We start from the raw sequence: 22,125 nt of genomic DNA, 5'->3' as shown, positions 1-22,125 counted from the left end.
AGTGTTCCTACAATAGAGTTTATTTTCATAATGCTTCTTTACAAAAAATATTACTCACTCGCAAGAGATGCAAGGTGAGGCTGAATATGTATCTCTTTAAGAAGCACTGCTGCAGGAAGGTGAATGGTGAGGTCACACCAAGCCTCCTCTGGTAGGAAGATATAGGACCACGCAGCAGAGCGAGCCCTTCTGTGGGGAGGTGTAGCCTGTAAAAGCACCTCGGCTGGCTGGGCAGTCGGACTGCTAGATGTAATTGTACCTACAGAAGACATTTTAAATATAATAAAAATTCTGTAAAAGAACCCAAACAAAGCAATAAGAACTATCTAAATAAACCCTGAACCAGAAAAATTAGCTAAAATCATAAACATTTGATGCTACAAACTTATTTTTTAAAAGTGTATTTAGCACGATTTGTCACAATATTCACAAAATATCAGGACATCCAGTCAACTTGCCAGGTGGTAAGTTCATTATTAATTGTTGCCTAATTTCTTTATACTCATAAATCAAATGAAAATTAAATAACAAATCTAGCACCATAATTCTTCAGTGATTTAATTAAAAACATGTTCAAGACAATCTTCAACTTGAAAAAAATCACCTTTATCTTAGTTGTCAATATTCATGAGTTAGAAGTAGGAAAAGAAATATTTAAAAAGAAACTATATAAACTGGGAAAAGGAAGAACTACCTAAAACTGAAGCTTCTTAAAAAATAACACTCAAGATGGAACAACTCCCTTAAACTGATTAACATTTACAGTGAAAACTGACATTGTATCTGCTATTTCGTTTCACAAATTTTGTTATTGTTTAACTCAGAAATAAAAATAAATGAGATCGCTAAAGAGCTATTAAAAACTTCCTTCTAATCAAAAGAATGTTTCAAAAACCACTACCTTTAAAATCACTTGTTTGTAATTGGTGATATTATCACATGATCAACTTACTTCAAGAACTATTTTTGCTTCATACTAGCTAATAAAATATACAAGTTCATACCAGTAAGACTTAGTAATTCTTTTCTTACCCAGGGGTGCAAAGTTATGGATCCCTTCAGCATTGTCAGGCTCAGAAGCTAGTATTCTTGTTTTCAAAGTGCTATCAACAGCTTTATTGGGACCAGAATCAAGAAATTTCATAATAGTTGATACCATACTCCTTGCAGTGTTTACAATAGCCCTTGTACTAGTAACCATATTGTTGCAAATGAGCTGAACTCCACCTAATTTACAAAGAACACCAAATGAAAATAAGGTAGTTTGACAATAAGTCACTTTTCACACAAGACTACAAAAATGAGAACATACACTGTCAAATGAGTTAACTTAAATGACAATTTTTGGAATTTATCTTACCCATGTCATGGAATGCTTTCAAGGCGTCACTAGTATCCAATACTCTCAAAATAAACCACAGTAATGGTTCAGATAACTGGCAAGTAGCAAGAGAGCCCTAAAGAAAACCACGTGTATTGTGACTTTAGAACAATGATTATTAGTTTCTTGTAATTAGGACAATTAAACTTATTAAATATAATATTCTTTTATATTAAGTATTCTAAAACTACAGTCTTAATCTAAATTACAAATTCAACATATCTGCCAAAAGACATAAGAAATCTTACCTAAATCAAAAAGGAAGGGTAGTCTTTTTTCTGAACTCGAGTATTTTTTACATTAAGCATCTGTCTTTATTTTGACCCAAATGTGCACTGATTTCGTTTTCCAACAGACACTAATTCCTTTTAAAAACTGATCCTTCTCGGGGCGCCTGGGTGGCTTAGTAGGTTAAGCGTCCGACTTTCGCTTAGGTCATGATCTCACGGTTCGTGGGTTCGAGCCCCGCGTCGGGCTCTGTGCTGACTGCCAGCTCAGAGCTTGGAGCCTATTTCAGAGTCTGTATCTCCCTCTCTCTCTGACCCTCCCTTGCTCACACTGTCTCTCTCTCTCTTAGAAATAAATAAAAATATTAAAAAAAAAAAATAGAAAGTACATTTAAAAACCTGCATTTGAAAAAATTGTAAACGGACTAGAAGTTAAAATCATCACACTGGTTCCTACAATTCCACTTTATAAGAAGGAAAAATAAAAAGCAGTAATATTCTAAACTATTTTTCTTTTAAAATTACCCAAATCCCTTTTAGCTGAAAGGAAAGTAAACAAACATGCAACAAAGCTCGAAAAAATAGTCACATTAAATTTTTGATTATAACATCTACAGAGAACTTTTTGGTAGTCTACTATGCTATTTCTTTTTTTAATTTTTTTTTAATGTTTTATTTATTTCTAGGAGAGAGACAGAGAGAGAGACAGCGCGAGCAGGGGAGGGTCAGAGAGAGAGGGAGTCACAGACTGAAACAGGCTCCAGGCTCTGAGCTGGCAGTCAGCACAGAGCCCGACGCGGGGCTCGAACCCACGAACTGTGAGATCACGACCTAAGCGAAAGTCGGACGCTTAACCGACTAAGCCACCCAGGCGCCCCCTACTATGCTATTTCTAGAGAAAAAGAAAACTACTTCTTGAGATCACAGGAAAACAATCTAAAATTTAAGGTTATGTTTAATGTTTTATTCTTATATCACTGTGGTCATTTTTGACAACATGGACTCAAGAAAACTTTACATTCAAATTTTATTTAATAGTCTATAGTTCTTACTTGCTGCTGCTGCTCTTTTTCCAATATATGAATCCTCTGTCTTTGTCCTATAAATACTTCTCTGTTCCCATTGCCAGAAACTATTTAAATTACTGAAATAGTTGCCGGATTGAACTTACTTGTCTGCCCATATATCCACAGGCCATGTAGGTTAAAATTGGCTGCAGCATCATGTGAACTGTAGAAGCTTTCTTACTGAGGGTTGTCAGTATGGTAAACAGTCCATCCCCAACAGAGATAGCATCTAACCCACCATGAAAGTTCTCATGTTTGGTAAGATGCAATCCACTTGCCCCTAGTTTAAATAAAAAGATTACACATTCTTTTAACAAGTTAAAACCTTACTTACTTAAAAACCATTAACAATTAAAACAGAAAAGTCATTTTTCCTAAAACCACTGAAGGCTGGGTATATAACAGCGATATATACGTGTATGTGTGTATATACACATTCATGTACACATATACTAGAAATTGAGATATTCATCATAGCATTCAGTAAAGCATATTTTGGAACATCTTCTTACATGAGATACCTCTGTTGTTGGTAGGAATAAAAAGAAGTTGCTCTTTTATATGACTGAGGAATATCATCTTACATATAAGCTATATATCAAGAACAAAGGAAATGGAGAGAAAAATAAGTGGTATTGTTATATAATTATGCTTCAAGACACTGAATTTAAAAAAAAAAAAAAAAGGATGATTGTTTCCCTTAACAGAAAGAAAGTAAAAATAGAATGGAATTAATGGAATTAATTTTGTCACAGTTTACAGAAGTACAATATATCACCTTTCAAACAGGGAGAAAAGTGAAACAATATAGAAATTTTATATTGATGTATGCATCACAGAAATGGTTACAGTTTGGATAAAATTTTACACTGCACATTTTAAGAAAGTGAGAATCAATAAACCTTACTGGTTCCCTACTATAAAATTTGATGTGAAATTCTTTGCCTTTAAAACATTAGAGATGTGTGACTATAAAGTATGGTACCTGATACTTTATAATGAGACTGATTTTTTTTCTTAATATAAAATACAATATAAAATTACAAGTTATTTGATTGGTATATTACAGTATTTAAAAAATTCACACTTAAAATTCTTCATAATTTCTATTTCACTTATTGACAGAAGCCACTCTATAAAAGTTTCCACTTACATCATGCTAACAAGTTTGCAATAAAGTAGCTTTACACTATAAAGTAATAAAAAAATCAATCTATGTGTTGCTAAAACAAAGAGATACAATACCAAAAACAAGTATAAGATTAAACATTCTCAATACGTACCAATTATCATCGCCATGGCACTGCTATTACACAGGCCCAGAGCAGACAAAATCTGGCTCATAATCTGTTGGTTGGCTAACACTAAGTCAGCAACATATGCAGGTGATCCTTGAACACTACTACTGCTTCCATTACCATCTTTGCCTCCAGAGACTTTTTCCTCATCTGAAACACTGTCTGTCGTATTGGTGGTCAAAGACACTCTTGCACTGTATTCTCTATTGCCCGAAAGAGGCAGCTGTACTAAAATGTTAACCAGTTTTAACAAATCAAACATGAGTTGATCTCTTGTCATTTCGCCACAAACTGCTTTTGCATCACCTGGACGAATAAGGTTGGCAAAGAGTCCCCCAAAGCATGCTCGAGCACCCACCGAGCTATCTGATCCACTTCGAGACATTACTTTGTCTGAGCAAGTGATATAGTGGTGCACTAAAAAGGTGACAGACTCTATCACAGCAGAAATAGTACTAACTGAAACAACTTCAAAATTCTGCTCCAGAGTAAATTCTAAGAGCTTTACTTGGGCATCAAGAGGACCTTGGCCTGTCTGGAAAGCACCCCTGCAGAAAAAGAGAGAGGATTAAAAATTAATCCATCTTAAATTTTTTAAAAAAGTAACCACAATACAAGAGAGCTAACATAGTAATTAAACTCTTGGTTTTCAATGTTCCACTTTGTAGCAAATGGTTTCCGTCTCTTCCTGAGTTCTTCTTACTGTCTTCCATTTGACACAAGATCAAAACTGACTTCTCTGGGGCACCTGGTTGGCTCAGTCAGTTAAGCATCCAACTTCAGCTCAGGACATGATCTCACCGTTCCTGGGTTCGAGCCCTGTGTCAGGCTCTGTGCTGACAGTTAGCTCAGAGCCTAGAGCCTATCTTTGGATTCTGTATCTCCCACTCTCTCTGACCCTCCCCTGCTCACGCTGTCTGTCTCTCTCTCAAAAATAAATAAAATGTTAAAAAATTAAAAACAAAAACAAAAAAAACAAAAATGACTTATCTTCCAATAGAAAACTAAATGACAAGTAATCAAAGCTACGGACTAAAATATTTCAGTATCACATGCTACTCCTAATGGAATAAACTCTGGGTTTTCATATCCTCAAATGGTACAATTTTAAACATTTTCTACTGATTATGATTTTCAAAAATTAAGATTCAGTCAAATAATTCTTACGCATCAAAGTTAAATGCTCTCAAGTTCTGCTTATGCCTAAAATATAAAAAACCTGGAGAAAATACTGCTCCCAAATTAACAAGAAAAAGTGAAACTAACTATAAAGTCACATAAACTCATTACAGAGCCGGAAATCCATGAAGGATAGGCACCTCCAAGGAGACAGAACAGAAGCTTGGCTTTCCCGTGACAGAACCTGAGAACAGACACTGGCAACATACAAAAGAGTGAGAATTCAGCTAATATATTTAACAAACTGCTAAATTCTGGTGTCTGCAATAGTGACAGCACAGAACCTTTGATGTTCAAACCCATTCACAGACACCCAACTTTACAAACTCCCTGCAACACACTTTCCCATGCATCTATTCCATTTAGCTGTTCCTGAGTTATATAATTTATAATAAATCAGTAAATGTAAGTGCTTTTCCTGGGTTCTATGTGTCATTTTTACAATACCAAAACTGAGGAGGGTGCTGTGAGAACCCTTGAATTTGTACCCAAATCTGACAGAAGGGTGCCAACTTGCAACTTACAAGTGCCCTCTAAAGTGAGGCCAGTCTTACGGTACTGAGTAGCTAAAACTGTGAGTCTGACACTAACTTTGGATAGTGCTAGAACAGGACTGAGTTGTAAGACAAAGCTTCATGTCAGTTCTCTGAAAATACCAAAAATAATGATAAACTTCTGGCAAGAATGACATAAATAAATAAATAACAATTACCAATATCAGTAATGAAAATAGGAATCGAAGTAGAGTCCATCAACAATAAAAGGATAATAAGGAAATACAAATAATTCAACAACATAGATGAAATGAACAAAGTCTGGCAAGATGCAAACTGCCAAATCTCACTCAAGAAGAAATACAAAACATTAATAATCCTTTAAGATAAATTGAAAATGTTTTCTATAAGAAAACTCCAGACTCAGCATCAATCAGTGGTGAGTACTATCAAATATTTAAGTCATCAATTTTTCACAGCTCCTTTCAGAAAACAAAAAAGGGATCACTCATTTTATGAGCCCAGAATTAACTTGTATAAAAAACAGGCACTTTTCATAAAAACCAGACATTGTAAGAAAAATGCAAACATTTTTTGCATGCTTCATAAAGATAGATTCAAAAATCAACAAAATGTTAACTAATTCAATTTAGCAAGATATAAAAAGGATAATATATCATGACCAAGTGAGCAGTGAGTCTATCCTGGGACCATATATTGATCAACACTTTTTAAAAAATCAATGTAACTCACCGAATTTATAGACTACACAAGAAACAACATATGATCATTTGAAAAGATGCAGAGAAAGCATTCCACAAAATCCAAGGGTAACACGTGATTTTTTTAAAGTCTTAGCAAATTAAGAACATAAAAAACCACAAATTGCTATCAGGGATCTACAAAGGAAGCTACAGCTAGTAACATTTCGACCTGTGAAAGACTACCAATAAGAGTGAGAAAAAAAGACAATTTTTGTCATTTCAACTGATCATATTGAAAGTACTAACCAGGGCATTAAGAGATGGAGAAGGGCAGGGCAGGGGTTGGAGGTGAAGACATATACACTAGAAAGGAAGAAGATCATTTTCATCCAGTGACTACATGACTGGGTACAAAGAAAAATCGAAAGAGGCTATGTAACTCTTCCTAAATTGATCTGTAGACCAATGCATTCTCAATCAAAATCCAGCAGGGTTTTGTTTTATTTCAAGCAGTGCAGATGAGAATCACTAAACGTACTCTAAAACTTAAGTGGAAAAGCAAAGGAACCAGAATAGCCAAGACAATTCTGAAAAAAAGAACAAACTTGGGAAGCCAACACTACCAGATTTCAAGAAACTATGGAGGAACCAAGGCAATACAGTATTAGAAAAGTAGAGACACAAACATCAATTCTACAGAAGAGTCCAGAAATATTTCAAATATGGTTAAAAGAAAACCTGATTTTTGAAAAGCATACAAAGAAAATTCAATGAAAAAAGCATAGCCTTTACAACAAATGGCATAGGAATAACTAGACATCCATAGGCAAAACAAACAAAAACAACAAAAAAACAAAGAAAAAACTTGGACCCAAAAGTAACATAAACTTAAATGTAAAAACAAAACTCAAATTTCTAGAAGAAAACATAGCAGATCATGCGTAGGACCTTAGGTTAGGCAAGAATTTTTTTTTTATGACACAAAGATAATATGTAAGGAAAAATGTGACAAATAAGACTTCATTAAAATAGAAAACTTGTTTTCTGAAGGTTACTGTTAAGAAAATGAAAATATAGGGGCGCCTGGGTGGCTTAGTCGGTTAAGCGTCCGACTTTCACTTAGGTCATGATCTCACGGGTTGTGGGTTCGAGCCCCGCGTTGGGCTCTGTGCTGACTGCCAACTCAGAGCCTGGAGCCTGTTTCAGTCTGTGACTCCCTCTCTCTCTGACCCTCCCCTGCTCACGCTGTCTCTCTCTCTCTCTCCTAGAAATAAATGAAAAAAACATTAAAAAAAAAAAAAAAAGAAAATGAAAATATAATCCAAACGCCAATAGAAAGTATCTGCAGGGACACCTGGGTGGCTCAGTCTCAGAGTGTCTGACTTTAGCTCAGGTCATGCATGATCTTGAAGTTGGTGAGTTTGAGACCCGCATTGGGATCTGTGCTGACAGCTAGGAGCCTAGAACTTGCTTCAAATTTTCTCTCTCTCTCTCTCTCTGTGACCATCCCCTGACTATGCTGTCTTTCTCTCGCTCTTGAAAATAAACAAATATTTAAGGAAAAAAAAAAGTATCTGCAAAACACTTACCTGATAAAACTGAGTATCATGTTTATATTAAGACTAAGTATTTCTTTCTGGTCATTAATTTACCTAAGAGCTCCCGGCTAACTTATCAGAATACTAGAGACCTTAAAAACATAGAAAACAAACAAAACATAAACCAAGACATTCTTAGCTCAGAACCTTATTGAGTTAAAGAATCTACATTAGAAAATTTACAGGGTTTGTGTAGGGCAAATGGGGCTCGATGAAAAAAGTAAGCTAAAAAAGAAAATTCCTGATCAGTTTTTGAGGCATGTCAACCTACAAATATCTCCACTTTGAAAACAAAAAAATAGTATGTAACTGAACTAAAATCAAGGCTAATATTTCTGTAAGAAATGTCAGAGCAAATATTTCATAGGAAAACTTTTACTGCTATACAACTTTACAGGAACAAGAGTATACTGAAGCATACATCTAATGAATATGTTTGGAGGTCTCATACACAGTTAACAAAAAAAAAGCCTAGTTAAAAGAAAAAGTAAATACATGGTGATTTTTGCTTGTCAACTGCTTTTACTTACATCACACAAAACCCTCATGTCCATGTTTTCCAAATACTGTACATGTATACATATTGTAACATCATGTCCTTGGTTTTGTGAATCTACTCCTTGCCATTATCTTTCACTGTGTATGTACAGTAAGTTAAACTACACCTATTATTAGTTATTTTATTATTTTTTTAAATGTTATTTTGAGAGAGACAGAGAGAGAGAGCGAGTGAGCGAGCTAGGGAGGGGCAGAGAGAGGGAGATACAGAATCTGTCAGCACAGAGCACAATGCGCAAGCAGGAGAGGGGCAGAGAGAGGACAGAAAGAATCCCAAACAGGTTCCGAACCCAGTGAAGAGCCCAACATGGGGCTTGATCTCACAAAGTGCAAGATTATGACCTGAGCTGAGATTAAGAGTCACTTAACCAACTAAGCCACCCAGGCACTCCAGAACGAAATGTCAGATATTTGAAATGCCTTACCAGTATGAAGAAAATAATGTATTAATATGATACATTAGGATATTTAACCATTTATGCATTTAAGAATAAACCCATCATGGTCACAATTTATTTTTTTAAAGTATTACTTGATTTTCATAACAAATTTATTTAGGATTTCTCTATGAGACTGGTGTGTAATTTTCTTTTGTAAGCTTTCTTAGGTTTTCTTACATACAGGTTTCAAACAAAATAAATTACACCAATCTATGAAAATGTTAAAAGCAAACAGAGATTTGACACACTCTATTCCTTCCATATAGTTCAGGAATCTGAGAGAGCAAGAATGGAATGAAAAGTCAGGAGAGAAATGAATAAATCCTTCCCCCTTAATCCCTACTATACTTATCTGTTCCCACATTAACCCCCAACAAATGGTAAGGCAAAGTTTATTTGGAGGATTATGTATGACTTCTGTATCAGGAATATATGCATACATTGAAATTTACCTTTCTGTAGAAAGTATATGAATTAGCTTGAGTAAAAATTCACTGAATATCTGAGGACATGTTGAAGAAAGATGCACTTGTAATCGGGTAAGAAATTCTTGCATAGCTTGTGTAGCAGTTGGACCAACCTAAAGAGAAATTAATTCCATTGAAAACTTTTTACTGATACTATTTATAGAATTATTTTAAAAAGCATCATTGAGTCAAGCACTATAGTCTTTAATTTTTCATATGAAGAATGAAATATTAACAATGATAGCAAGACCAATTTACTTAGGTTTTGATAGATTTATTTTGAACTTAAAATTATAAATTCTTTTTCTAACATTTATTTTTCAGATAAAGAGGGAGAGCGTGCATGTATGACTGGGGAAGAGGGGGGCAAGATCCAATGTGGGACCTGCGCAGGCAGCAGCAAGCCTGATGTGGGGCTCAAACTCACAAACCATGAGATCATGACCTAAACCAAAGTCAGATGTTCAACTGACTGAGCCAACCAGGTGCCCCTAAAATCATAAATTCTAATATCAATAATTTTAGCATTATGGTTTAGAACTCATAGGTTTATGTAACTCAAGACAAAAAAATTCACCAGAATTACACAAGAAATATCTTCACAATGATTCAAAAGTACAAAGAATTTTTGCACCGATTTTCACCAACCACCCTACTAATACCCATTTCACAGCAGAAGCACTCAAAGAAGTAATCCACAAGTGGTCATGCTTCGAATGACCAGCAGAGCAAACACGAAAATGGATAAAAAAACCAAAATCACAGACTCCAAAGGTACAAACCTGTACCAATTAATAAGAAACTGCTTTCCCAAACTTGTATCTTGTCAATGAAAGAAATGATAGTGAAAACACACTAGTTAACCTGAGGTATGTTTTGGAATGTTTTGTAACACTTCTCTGTATGATCTTATTCTATCCTTATTTACTATGATCATAAAAATTTTGAGGTGTTTTGGTAAAATAAAATGCAATGTAATTCTTCAAATTGTTTTAAAGTTAGATAAAATTAATTTCCAATACTAACCACCAAAGTCACAGCAATCTTAACCAAACCTCCTCTATAAAACTAAGATCTTAGGGGCGCCTGGGTGCCTCAGTCGGTTAAGTGTCTGACTTCGGCTCAGGTCATGATCTCATGGTTCGTGGGTTCGAGCCCTGTGTCAGGCTCTGTGCTGACAGCTGGCTCAGAACCTGAAGCCTGCTTCAGATTCTGTGTCTCCCTCTCTCTCTGACCCTCCCCTACTCACTTGCTCTCTCTCTCTCAGAAATAAAAAACATTAAAAATTAAAAAAAAAAACAAAAAACTAAGATCTTAGAGGAAAGCTTGCTTTTCAATAACTTACTCTGCCTTAAAAAAAAAAAAACAGGAAGAAAAAAAACCCTATTTAATACATGGAATGCTCTCCAATACACTAGCAAGTTGTAGAATTGTAAGCAATGCAGATACTGCATTTTTTCTTTTTCTTAATTCATTTTTTGAGAGACAAAGAAAGACAGAGCACAAGGCAGGGGACGGACAGGGAGAGAGGAAGACAGAAAATCCCAAAGCTGGGACACCCAACCGATTGAGCCACCCAGGCGTCCCTGCATTTTTTTCTTATATATAAAATAATGAAGTTACAATCAGTGATCCCAGGAATCCTCACATTCCCAATTCATGAATCTATATGTACAATAATCACCTGTAATATGCCTCTGCTCCCACCAAAACTCTGGCCCAATTTTACTATAATAGTTTTTTTCTCCCTTATTTTCATCCTTGTCTCACTTGTTTTATTGTGATCTGCAAAATTAAAGTATGTGCAGTAAGAGAGTACTGACTAAATGTATCCAAGAGAATTTAAAAATCCAAGAAGGCAGAGACTTGGTCTTGGTAAATACTTATATCCCTAGTACCAAGAAAATACATGGACCCAGCACATAGAAGGCTGTTAAAAACTTATTGAATAGGGGTGCCTGGTTGGCTCTGTTGGTTGAGTCCCACTCTTGATTTGAGCTCAGGTCATCATGTTTTGTGAGTTCAAGCCCCACATCAGGCTCTGTGCTGACAGTATGGAGCCTGTCTAGGTTTCTCTCTTCCTCTCTGTCTATCCCACTCACAATCTCTCTCTCAAAAATAAATAAATAAACATTAAAAAAACTTACTGACTAAATGAAACAATAGAAAGGATGATATTATTGTAGATTACACAATGAAATGAGATTTTGTCTAATGGCAAATCCAGAGAAAAATTTATAAATTTAAATGATGATAATGTTGTGCAGCCTCCACTAAAAAGCTGCTATGAACACTAAATTTATATTTATATAAAAAGAAATATAATGAGGGCAACTGGGTGTCTCAGTTAAGTGTCCAATTCTTGATTTCAGCTCAGGTCATGATCTCATAGTCATTGAGATTGAGCCCCACATCAGGCTCTATACAGAGCATGGAGCCTGCTTGAGATTCTCTCTGTCCCTCCCCTGCTCACGCTCTCTTTCTCTCTCTCTCTCTCTCAAAAAAAAAGGGAAGTATAATAATATAGGAATATTTTAAAAAGCAATACAATGTAACAAGTAACTAAGCTGACACAAGTAAAGTTTATAATAAGATGAAAAATGTTTAAGCTCTGAGCAATGTAACTTGCTTTTTAAATAATATATTCAATATTATAAAATGACTAAGTTAGGTAGAGTATCAGTCTTAATAGCAGAGGTCATTAAACATAGTACATTTTTTTTAAACAACTTTTTAAATTCTTAGGGCGCCTGGGTGGCTCAGTTGATTAAGCATCTGATTTTGGTTCAGGTCATGATGTCACAGTTCATGAGTTTGAGCTTCTCTCTCTGTGCCCCTCCTGGGATTCTCTCTCTCTCTCCCCCTCTCTCTAGCCTTCCTTCAGTTGTGCCCTCCTTCTCTCAAAAAAACAAAACAAAACAAACTTTTTTAATTCCAAGTTTCTTAAATGTTTCCCTGACTTTCAGGTAAGCATTTTTTTCAGAATGTTTCTTAAATTGTCCCAAAATTAATGCCAAAAATACATATCTGAATGTATATCCAGTAAAAATTCAAGTAAAAATTTACTACCAGCTGTGCAGTTTCAGTATAACTCTTACTATATATCATTCAAAACATTTCATTCAGTACATTGAAATATAAAACATCATTTAATATCTTAGCAATGAAGATTTTATTTATTAGTTATATTTAGTTTTTCTTTAAAATATAACATGTTTACTGAACTGTCTGGGCCTATCACTAGTTTTCAAAAGCCACCGTACCTGTGGACTATGTTGATTTGTTCCATGTGGACTGGTGCCAGATAGAAATTTCACTAACACATGAATCAGGTTTGGATCGGAAACCAGCAGATGAGCAGTGCTCTCCTGAGTTCCAATGGCACTGCTTGAACCAGCTGTAAAACAGTTTTTAAAAAATGCTCTTAACAAATGGACCCTGAAAGAATGGAAATGCAGTATCTCAAATACCTTTTAGTTTCAAGGAACACTCACATATTCCTGGAAGTCAGTTTATTAAAAGGGTCTGTATCGCTACTGCATTGACTGTATTGGGCTCGTTCTCTATTTTCATCTATCACAGATCTCCTATGGCCTCTCTCCTAATCCGACTGTAAAAAATAGCTGGTTTAAAGTGCATCTTATTTAGTATACAGTCAAGTGAAAAGAAATTGGAAAATAAATAAACAAATGCTTACTGACCTTTAGGTGAGCCTATTCTTGGTAATTATTTCCCTCTTTCAGAAAAAGGGACCTACTTTTCAGGTAGATTTTAACCCTGTTTTCTAAAATAAATCTAGGCAAACACTATTCATGTTTGCAGGCCAGTACCACAAAGGCTGTACACTGTTCAAAGATATACAGGTAACAAACCAGCTTTCTGAACTGAATAATATCCTTTGAGTTAAATTAAATCTATCTTCAATATGAGACAAGGATGCTTTTGAAGCTATATTTGGAAAGCATATACCAACCAAAAAAAAGGAAAATCACTTTGATGCTAAATAATGATTTAAACTGATCTATTTATCAATGTGACAAAGTTTTCTATTTAGTGAAATTAACCCCAGAAAGAACAGGGATAAAATTTACCCACCTCTTGTCATAATCTATAGACGGAACAAGGATTTCAATTCACAAATGGCAAGTCCTTGTTTTCTAGTCTGAACTTTCACCCCTATCTTAACAACAATCTCAAGAATGTCAGATTAAACCGACTTAAAAGTGAAAAGTAAAACCAATGTGCACTATAGAAGACAACATCGAAGGGATCTAGATGTGGAAACAAAAACCTAGGAATCTAATTATATGTTCATGATTATAATAAATCACTTTTAAGTGCAAAGAGACTTTAAAAAGAAAAACATCAAACAGTAAACATTTGACTTCGTACTTTAAAAGCAATCACTTTTGTTTTAATACACAGTAAGGTTATAGAAAGTAAAACTAGGATTTGAATTTGTGATGGCAGATGAGAGTAAGCTGTCAAAGTAAAGAAGCACAAAGCCTATATTTGAGAACAAATTCAGACGAGGCATAGTCAAAGAAGGAACATAATCTTCACAACTGTATCACTTCCTAGAAAAATCTTTAGAATCTGATAGTAAGAATAAAAATGTATGTGTGAGAGACTTAAAGGAATAGATTTAAAGGAATAAATCTGTAAACTTACGATTAAGCTGCATATTCGTCATGAGCGTTAGACTATGAAGCACAAGGCACCAAGTCCGGAGGAGAGTGTTGGGATACCAAGCTAACACGGTGAGGAAGCTAGTTATTGAAGCTACACAGAAACGAGAAAGGGGGAAATTGTTCATTAATGATAACCAAATGTTTCTTAAGAATTAAAAACGAAATGGATAAATTTAGAAACATGACACTATTTCTTTACATCAACTCACCACCTAGTGGCTTCAAAACATACAAATGAAAAGAGTTCCCTGTTAAACAGCACTAAAGAATTAAGAAAAAAAAAAGTTTTATGGCGGAGTTTAAAGCTCAGCCCATAGTCCATAAAATAACATGTTATCACCATAAACATGCTGTCCTTTTCAAACTACAGGCACTTCTACTGCAACAGTTTTACTAAAAATCTTCATATTCTGCAAGACCTGAAGCCGAAAATAATAGGGGATCCTGGAAAAACAGGGATGGGGTAAAACCTCTGAAAACCAATAAAACTTCACAGCAAAAGCATCAATTAGAACAAAAATCAGATCACCTGAAGGCCCAAGCAGGAAGCATTATGGCAGCTGGAAAAGCCAAAAAAGTTATTCAAGTGCGCAAACATAATACAGTGCTGAGACTGTACTCTAAAAACACCCTTGAAAATTGGCTGATTCCAGATTTCAGGCTAAAATATAAACAGAATGGAACATTTACTATACTTTAAAAGCTAACAAAAACACAGTCATGTATTTAAAAAAAAAAAAAGAAAGAACAAATGAAAGAGCACCTCCCTGGCCACAAATGGCAAAATTTTAGCATCAGTAAGCTTAACAATTGTAATAAAAACCGAAAAATATTTTTAAATCCCTGAATTTATACAACATTTATTAAAGAAACTAAATGGTCATGCACGTAGACTACCTGTGAACCAATTGAATTTAAAAACTAAAGAGGGGCGCCTGGGTGGCTTAGTCGGTTAAGTGTCCGACTTTCGCTTAGGTCATGATCTCGCGGTTCGTGGGTTTGAGCCCCATGTCGGGCTCTGTGCTGATTGCCAGCTCAGAGTCTGGAGGCTATTTCAGAGTCTGTATCTCCCTCTCTCTCTGACCCTCCCATGCTCACGCTGTCTCTCTCTCTCTCCTAGAAATAAATAAAAATATTAAAAAATAATAATTAAAAAATAAATAAAAACTAAAGAACTGCTGGCATTTTCCCTGCCTCTACTATACAAATTATACCAAAAGAGGGTGACAGAATAGCCTATAAACTTTCCCTTTATATATTTCAACTAAAATGAAAAAGTGACAGAAACAGACTATCCTCATTTTGAAACCTCTAATGAATTATTAATGCCATTCAGCATCAGTATTAAACAATGTAAAAATTGAGGTGACCTATGAAACTGCTTTTTTTTTTTTAAAGAATTTTTTTACTATTTATTTTTGAGAGAGCTAGACATAGAAAGCTGTGCAAGCAGGGAAGGGGCAGAGAGGATCCAAAGCAAGCTCAGCAGAGAGCCTGATGTGGGGCTCAAACTCACAAACGGTGAGATTATGACCTGAGCCAAAGTCAGATGCTTAACTGACTCAGCCACTCAGGCACCCCTGAAATTGCCTTTAAAAAAAACTAAGCTCCAGGTCTAACTACCTATTTATAAGAAATCGAGAGGACAGCATGGAGACACAATCACTAAAATTCAGGAATCCTGAAAAACAACCAACCAAACTTGTTTGACAAATGACTTTGTTAAGGCGATAAAAAAAGATCTAGAGGGAAGCTATACAGCTTAAGAAGGATTAAAGAAATATAATTAAAATGTGTGGACCTTATATGGATTCTATCTCAAGTTCTAAAAATTTGTAACAGTTGAGACAACTAGAAATTTGAATACTAACCAGATATCTGATGATAATGATGAAGTTATTTACCTTTCTTACTAATTCCTGCTTATGTGTAATGGTTTTCACAATAATAAAGAGCACAACTTATAATAATTTATTAGTACAGTGGAAGAGATGAAAACCTATTAATTAACTCAGGGCTGGCTCTTGCCAAAGCAACGCAGATATAAGTAGGACCGTGAGCCAGTGAGACTGTCAACTCAGACTGAAAGACCAGCCTGAGAGCCATGTGAATAGAGAATGTGCCCCACTAGGAAGAAAGCACCAGAAATAGATGATCATTTAACACTTTATAAAACTAAATAGATTCCTGCAGCCAGAGCCAAAGGTTAATTCTATTTCTATAGAAAAATATTATTTTATCCCATTATTTCCACATTCTTGCATTTGTCAAAAAAAAAAAAAACCCAAGAGCTAATGAACACAACTTTAAAAAAATTTTTTTTAATGTTTATTTTTGAGAGAGACAGACAGACCATGAGCAGGTGAGGAGCAGAGAAAGTGGGAAACACAGAATCTGAAGCAGGCTCCAGGCTGTGAGCTGTCAGCACACAGCCCAACACATGGTTTGAACTCACAAACCCTGAGGTTATGACCTGAGCCAAAGTTGGATGCTTAACTGACTGGGCTACCCAGGCGCCCCTAACTAATACAACTTCTACAGAAAAGTGACATCCCTCTCCATTCTATCAGGTCCTATAGGTCTCATTCACATTTTTAGGAAATATCGTGGGACACCTGGGTGGCTCAGTCAGTTAAGTGTCAGATGTTGGCTCAGGTCATGATCTCAGGGTTTATGAGTTCAAGCCCTGCATCAGGCTCTATGCTGACAGTTCAGAACCTGGAGCCTGCTTCAGATGCTGTGTCTCCCTCTCTCTCTCTCTGTCCCTACCCTGCTCACGCTCTGTCTCTCAAAACAAGAAAGAAAGGAAGAAAGAAAGGAAGGAAGGACAGAAGGAAAGAAGGAAGGAAGGCAGGCAGGCAGGCAAGAAAGCAAGCAAGAAAGCAAGCAAGAAAGAAAGGAAGATACCAGTGACAACAGAACAGTTTAAGAATAAAACAAATATGGGTGTCTGAATGGCTCAGTCAGTTAAGCATCTAACTTCAGCTCAGGTCATGATCTCACTGCTCGTGGGTTCGAGCCATGCATTGGGCTCTGTGCTGACAGCTCAGAGCCTGGAGCCTGCTTTTGATTTTTTTGTCTCCCTCTCTCTTTGACCCTCCCATGCTCACGCTGTCTCTCTCAAATAAAACATTTTTTTAAATTATATTAAAAAATAAATATCTTAGAAAATATAAAGATGTTAACACTTCAAGTTTTAGTTGCACATAGACATAAGATAATATAAGCCAGAGAATAAGTTTTTTGTTCTCTTCACGGCTAATTATTGTCAGTGTATAAAAAAAACAACTTTTTTCCACTAAAACATTATAACCCTAATGATAAAGATTAGGTATATGTTAACCTAATCATTGACTTTTTAGTTTATTTATAGTATGTTAATAATTTTTCTTCTAATAAATCTTACCCTGATTTAATGAAATGACAGGTATTCGATTAGCATTATATAAAAAAATGTCTGCTCCATTTTCTTTGTTTCCAGATGAACTAGAATTCAGACTCAATGTGAGCCACAACTGGAGAAGTGATTCCAACTGAAAAAGAATGAAAATTGACAGGAGGAAAGAAAACATATCTATTGTGTAATGAAATACTGTTAAATAAAAACCTTATGAATGATTCCTTACGAGTAATTAATTTTTTGATTAAGTATTTCCTCTGGCTACTCCAATTTAGTTGGCAAGCAAACACATCTCACACTTCTTAATGAAAGAAAATTTAACTAAATTAAGATTTATAATGTACCTAATACATATGGTTTTCTAAATTATAATAGGTGACTCAAGTCTTTAAATACAGAGGCATATACAACATATAACTGGAACTAAACTAATAAACCTTAAACATCATAAAAATTATAAAAACCTACCACTGAGGAGCTGTGGTTATGAAAGGATCTCCAATACATTTCCATCTGAGATAATGAATAAAACACCCTTTCAGGTTGAGAAAGATCTCCCCAGTTATTTTAATCTTTTACTAGGCTGGCAATACTTGTAAAATACACCACTTCTCCTGAAGTCATACCTGGACATGATGGACTTGAAGCATGGAAAAAAGTTTGTTGAAACAAACATTTAACATTGGCACAGATGATAACTGTATAATTAGCTGGTTGGATTGGCTTGCTGCTTGTAAACCCCCTAGAAGTGAATCATCTGTTCCAGTAGGAGACTGTGATACTGAAAATTAAACACAATTATGATTTTATACACAAAAAGTATCAGGAGAAACGTTCACTAGCTATTAGTATGTACAGGTAAGTGACGATCTTAAAAACACTTTTTTAATTGCATTCCTAAGAATGGTTCATTATATTATTTGAAAATTTGTTTTTACAACATTACCTGAAGGTCAAAAAGACAATCACCAAAGAGAGAAGCTCCCCAATTCACAGCACTTGTCCATCAAAGGAACAAAACCTTACTCTCTAGCAATTTCTATTTTCAATTTTTTCCTAATTAATAAAAGAGGAAAAGGAAGAAAAAGAAGAATCTTGACTAATTCTTAAGAAAGTAGTTTTAGAATAATTTAGACACTAGCTCACTGATTCTTAACCTTGATTACACATTAAAATTACCTGGGAAGCATCAAAAAATTCTGAATCTCAGGTCACACACCAATCTAATAAACAGTTATATATTCATGGGGAATAGAGATATACATGAACTCTAAGAGAGGTTTTCCATAGAAAGGTTATTTAGAAAGTCACTAAAACGGGGACAAAGTTCTGAACAGTATAAAAATCAAAAGATACAATAGTAATAGGAAGTGATACAAATTACAAAAGCATCTTCTAATAAATTATTTTAAACAAGAAATATTTAACAAAGAAAAGGACTACTTAGGTCAGTACTAGTTGTCTGTGGTCACAGAGAGGCTGACCCAACAAAAGAGATCCCTCCATTACATGAAAGATAAGGTGCAATAATATTCATGTACCAATATCAAGATCATACAACACTAGAACATTTCTTCAGTTTTTCACCGTTTTTTCTATAGCTCCTAAGGTAAGAAATAAATGAAAATAGCAAAGTGGATGAATTTAATTTGACATAGAAATACTTAAAGACCCAAATTTCTCTAACGCACTGTGAACTCTCCTTCAGAGAAGGAGAACATGATGCTTTTCCTAGGTTCTAACTAGTACATCTGCTCCTTTACTCAGCATACTCCAGAGAAGGTGAAGGGAAATAAAAAACATCACCATCTCCTCAGCAAAGCTGCTCAATCTTTTGTCTTTGAGAGACAGGCTGCTATCTTAACTGTACTCACCTGACAGGAGGCAATCCACCCATGTCTAGCACTCTACTTCAGCAGACTTACAGCCTCATGATTAAGACTGGCAGGCACCTGACTGTGGAAGTTTCTGTATCAGCCATGCCCACTTGTTTGGATATTGTCTATGGCTACTTTATTACTACAAAGTCAGAGTTGTGTAGTAACAACACACACTACAGCTTAGAAAGCCTAAAATATTTACTATCTGGTCCTTTATATAAAAAGTTTACCCTCCTGTGATATAGATAATCAGGTAGTAAATCCTCAGTTCGACAGTTCAGTTAGGCCCATATATATATCTCTTCCATCCTAGTCTTTAAGGATGACAAAGATGCCACTGCAGTAGTACCCTCTTATCAATAGTTTTGTTTCCCATGGCTTCTGGTTTCTTTTACTAGCAGTCAACTGCAGTCAGGAAGCAGATGATCCTCTGATTGATGTACAATCAGAAGGTCAACAGTAGCCTAACACTCCATCACTACACCCATGTCATTCACCATACTTCATTACATCATGCAGGTGTTTTATCATCAAAAATCACCACTAGAAGGGTGAATAAATAACGTATTTTGAGAAAGAGAACACATTCACACCTTTATTACAGTATTGATTATAACTGTTCTATTTGTTCTATTTTATTATTATTGTTAATTTCTTACTGTGCCTAATTTGTAAATCAAACTTTATCATAGATATGTGTAGAAAAAATATGGTATATATATGGTTCAGTACTATCTGTGGTTTCAGGCATCCACTGGGGGTCTTGAAAATTATTTCTCTCAGAAAAGGGGGGGTTTCTGTATCTAAAAACCCACTTTATACTAACTGTGGATATAATGCAAGAAACTCCCAGGCAGCTAGCTAAACAAACAACTCTAGGAATTTGATTAACTTCACAACACCACAATAACAAAACATCACTCAGGTTTTTGGACTGAATGTAAGCGTACTACTCCATGGAGGCATTTTGTTGCCCCCTCCACTTTCCCATTTATTAATCCTATGTCTTTTTTTTCAATTGCTACTAACCTAGTGATGGAGACGCGCTATAGACTTAGCTTACTCAGATTCACAACATATATGGAATTTAAAAATTTGTCCTCGCTGAATGCACTTAAAAAGAACTAAGAGAGGGGCGCCTGAGTGTCTCAGTCAGTTGAGCGTCCGACTTTGGCTCAGGTCATGATCTCACAGTTTGTGGGTTTGAGCCCTGCATCGGGCTCTGTGCTGACAGCTCAGAGCCTGGAGCCAGCTTCAGATCCTGTGTCTCCCTCTTTCTCTCACCCTCCCCTGCTCATGCTGTCTCTCTCTCTCTCTCTCTCAAAAATAAATAAAACATTAAAAAAATTTTTAATACAAAATAAAAAAAATAACCAAGAGATAAATCATTCATTGTAATATTCTAAGAATGGTGATTTTCACTTACATGTAGGAGACGTATTTGTTAGTGCCTGTAAAATGGAATCTGCTTCCAAAGTAGACATCATTTTCAACATAAGTTCCGCTTGTTGTTCAAGTCCAACTTCTAGGCGAGCATCCAGGGCTACAAAGGGGAATTAAAAGAAAAAACAGCCATTTGGTAATTATTACCCATGTCCTATTTCCTATAATAAAATGTCTACATCCAAATGCAAAACAGGGTGACGAATGTGTCCTCATGGAAGAACAACTGGTCCGGGAGTATCAGCCCAGCAGATAACATCTGTGCAGAGGAGGCCAGAGATGGGGGATTGGTTACATAGAGAGAGGCGGATCAAATAAACTAAGTGATGATAGTGGGAGCAAGTAAGGTAAGGATAGTGAGAACCAGGCTCCTCACTTCAGAGAAAAGAGATACAAAAATGGGAGTAGGTTAAAATGAAGCCTATGTAATATTACAGTGTACATTACCCAACTAGAATTTAAAAAATTGTTTTTAAATAAAGAAATATTAAATGAAGCCTATAGAGTTTTATTATAGTCAGATATATATATATTAGAAATATAGACACAAATGTGTATAAACACACACACACACACACACACACACACACACTCCCTTACTACCAAGAAGACACAGAAACAATCACAAAATCGTAGTTAAGTATACCTAGCACCCAAATCTTTGTTTCCTAATCATATTCTTTCACTAAAAGGTTTTGAAATAACCTTCTTGCTGAAGTAGTTAATTACCAATCTAGGGAAGGAAAAGAAAATGCTAAGCCTGGGGTATCTTGTGCCAGAAAACAAGGAAACACTCAAAGAAAGGCAACATATCAAAAAGACAGATAAGCTTAAAGATCCTACTGTCAAATGAGGGATAATTTGAACATCAAAATAAATAATGAAAACACTGTGAATATACTTAATGCCAAAGAACTATATACTTAAAAATGGTTAAAATGGGGGGCCTGGGTGTGTCAGTGGTTGAGCATCTGACTTCGGCTCAGGTCATGATTTGGGGTTCATGGATTCAAGCCCCCCATGAGGCTCTGTGCTGACAGCTCAGAGCCTGGAGCATGCTTCGGATTCTGTGTCTCCTCTCTCTGTCCCTCCCCTGCTCTCTCTCTCTCAAAAATAAACATTAAAAAAAATTTTTTTAATGGTTAAAATGGTAAATTTTATGGTATTTATATTTTGTCTTAATAAAAACTAAGCAACAAATATACAAATAATAACAAATTATGACCCAATGAATAAAACAGAAAACCATAAGTCCACTTAAAAATGAATAATCTAATTTTCCTAAAAATAACAGTTTC

At 35.4% G+C, this 22,125-nt stretch overlaps 1 protein-coding gene across 5 annotated transcripts in view; it reads right to left on the bottom strand.

Moving 5' to 3' along the window:
• The window catches only part of BIRC6 (baculoviral IAP repeat containing 6), a 222,709-nt gene that overhangs the window by 93,247 nt on the left and 107,337 nt on the right, over positions 1-22,125 (bottom strand). For all 5 annotated transcript variants that reach the window (XR_013337241.1, XM_077772791.1, XM_077772792.1 and 2 more), the window contains exons 40-50: positions 20,811-20,927; positions 18,131-18,285; positions 17,511-17,637; positions 14,085-14,195; positions 12,677-12,810; positions 9,399-9,526; positions 3,959-4,521; positions 2,780-2,955; positions 1,361-1,457; positions 1,033-1,227; positions 59-259 (exon numbers count right to left, since the gene is read on the bottom strand). Coding sequence is in view for 4 of the 5 variants with exons in the window: in XM_077772791.1 (XP_077628917.1) it covers positions 59-259; positions 1,033-1,227; positions 1,361-1,457; positions 2,780-2,955; positions 3,959-4,521; positions 9,399-9,526; positions 12,677-12,810; positions 14,085-14,195; positions 17,511-17,637; positions 18,131-18,285; positions 20,811-20,927 (2,004 nt within the window). In the remaining variant the exon portion in view is untranslated. The remainder of the gene's footprint in view (positions 1-58; positions 260-1,032; positions 1,228-1,360; positions 1,458-2,779; positions 2,956-3,958; positions 4,522-9,398; positions 9,527-12,676; positions 12,811-14,084; positions 14,196-17,510; positions 17,638-18,130; positions 18,286-20,810; positions 20,928-22,125) is intronic.

Source organism: Crocuta crocuta, unplaced genomic scaffold (assembly GCF_008692635.1).
Source record: "Crocuta crocuta isolate KB4526 unplaced genomic scaffold, BGI_CrCroc_1.0 scaffold363, whole genome shotgun sequence".
Classification (NCBI taxonomy): Eukaryota; Metazoa; Chordata; class Mammalia; order Carnivora; family Hyaenidae; genus Crocuta; species Crocuta crocuta.
Note: the sequence above shows the minus strand (reverse complement) of the source record. Positions and strands in the feature narration are given on the sequence as shown.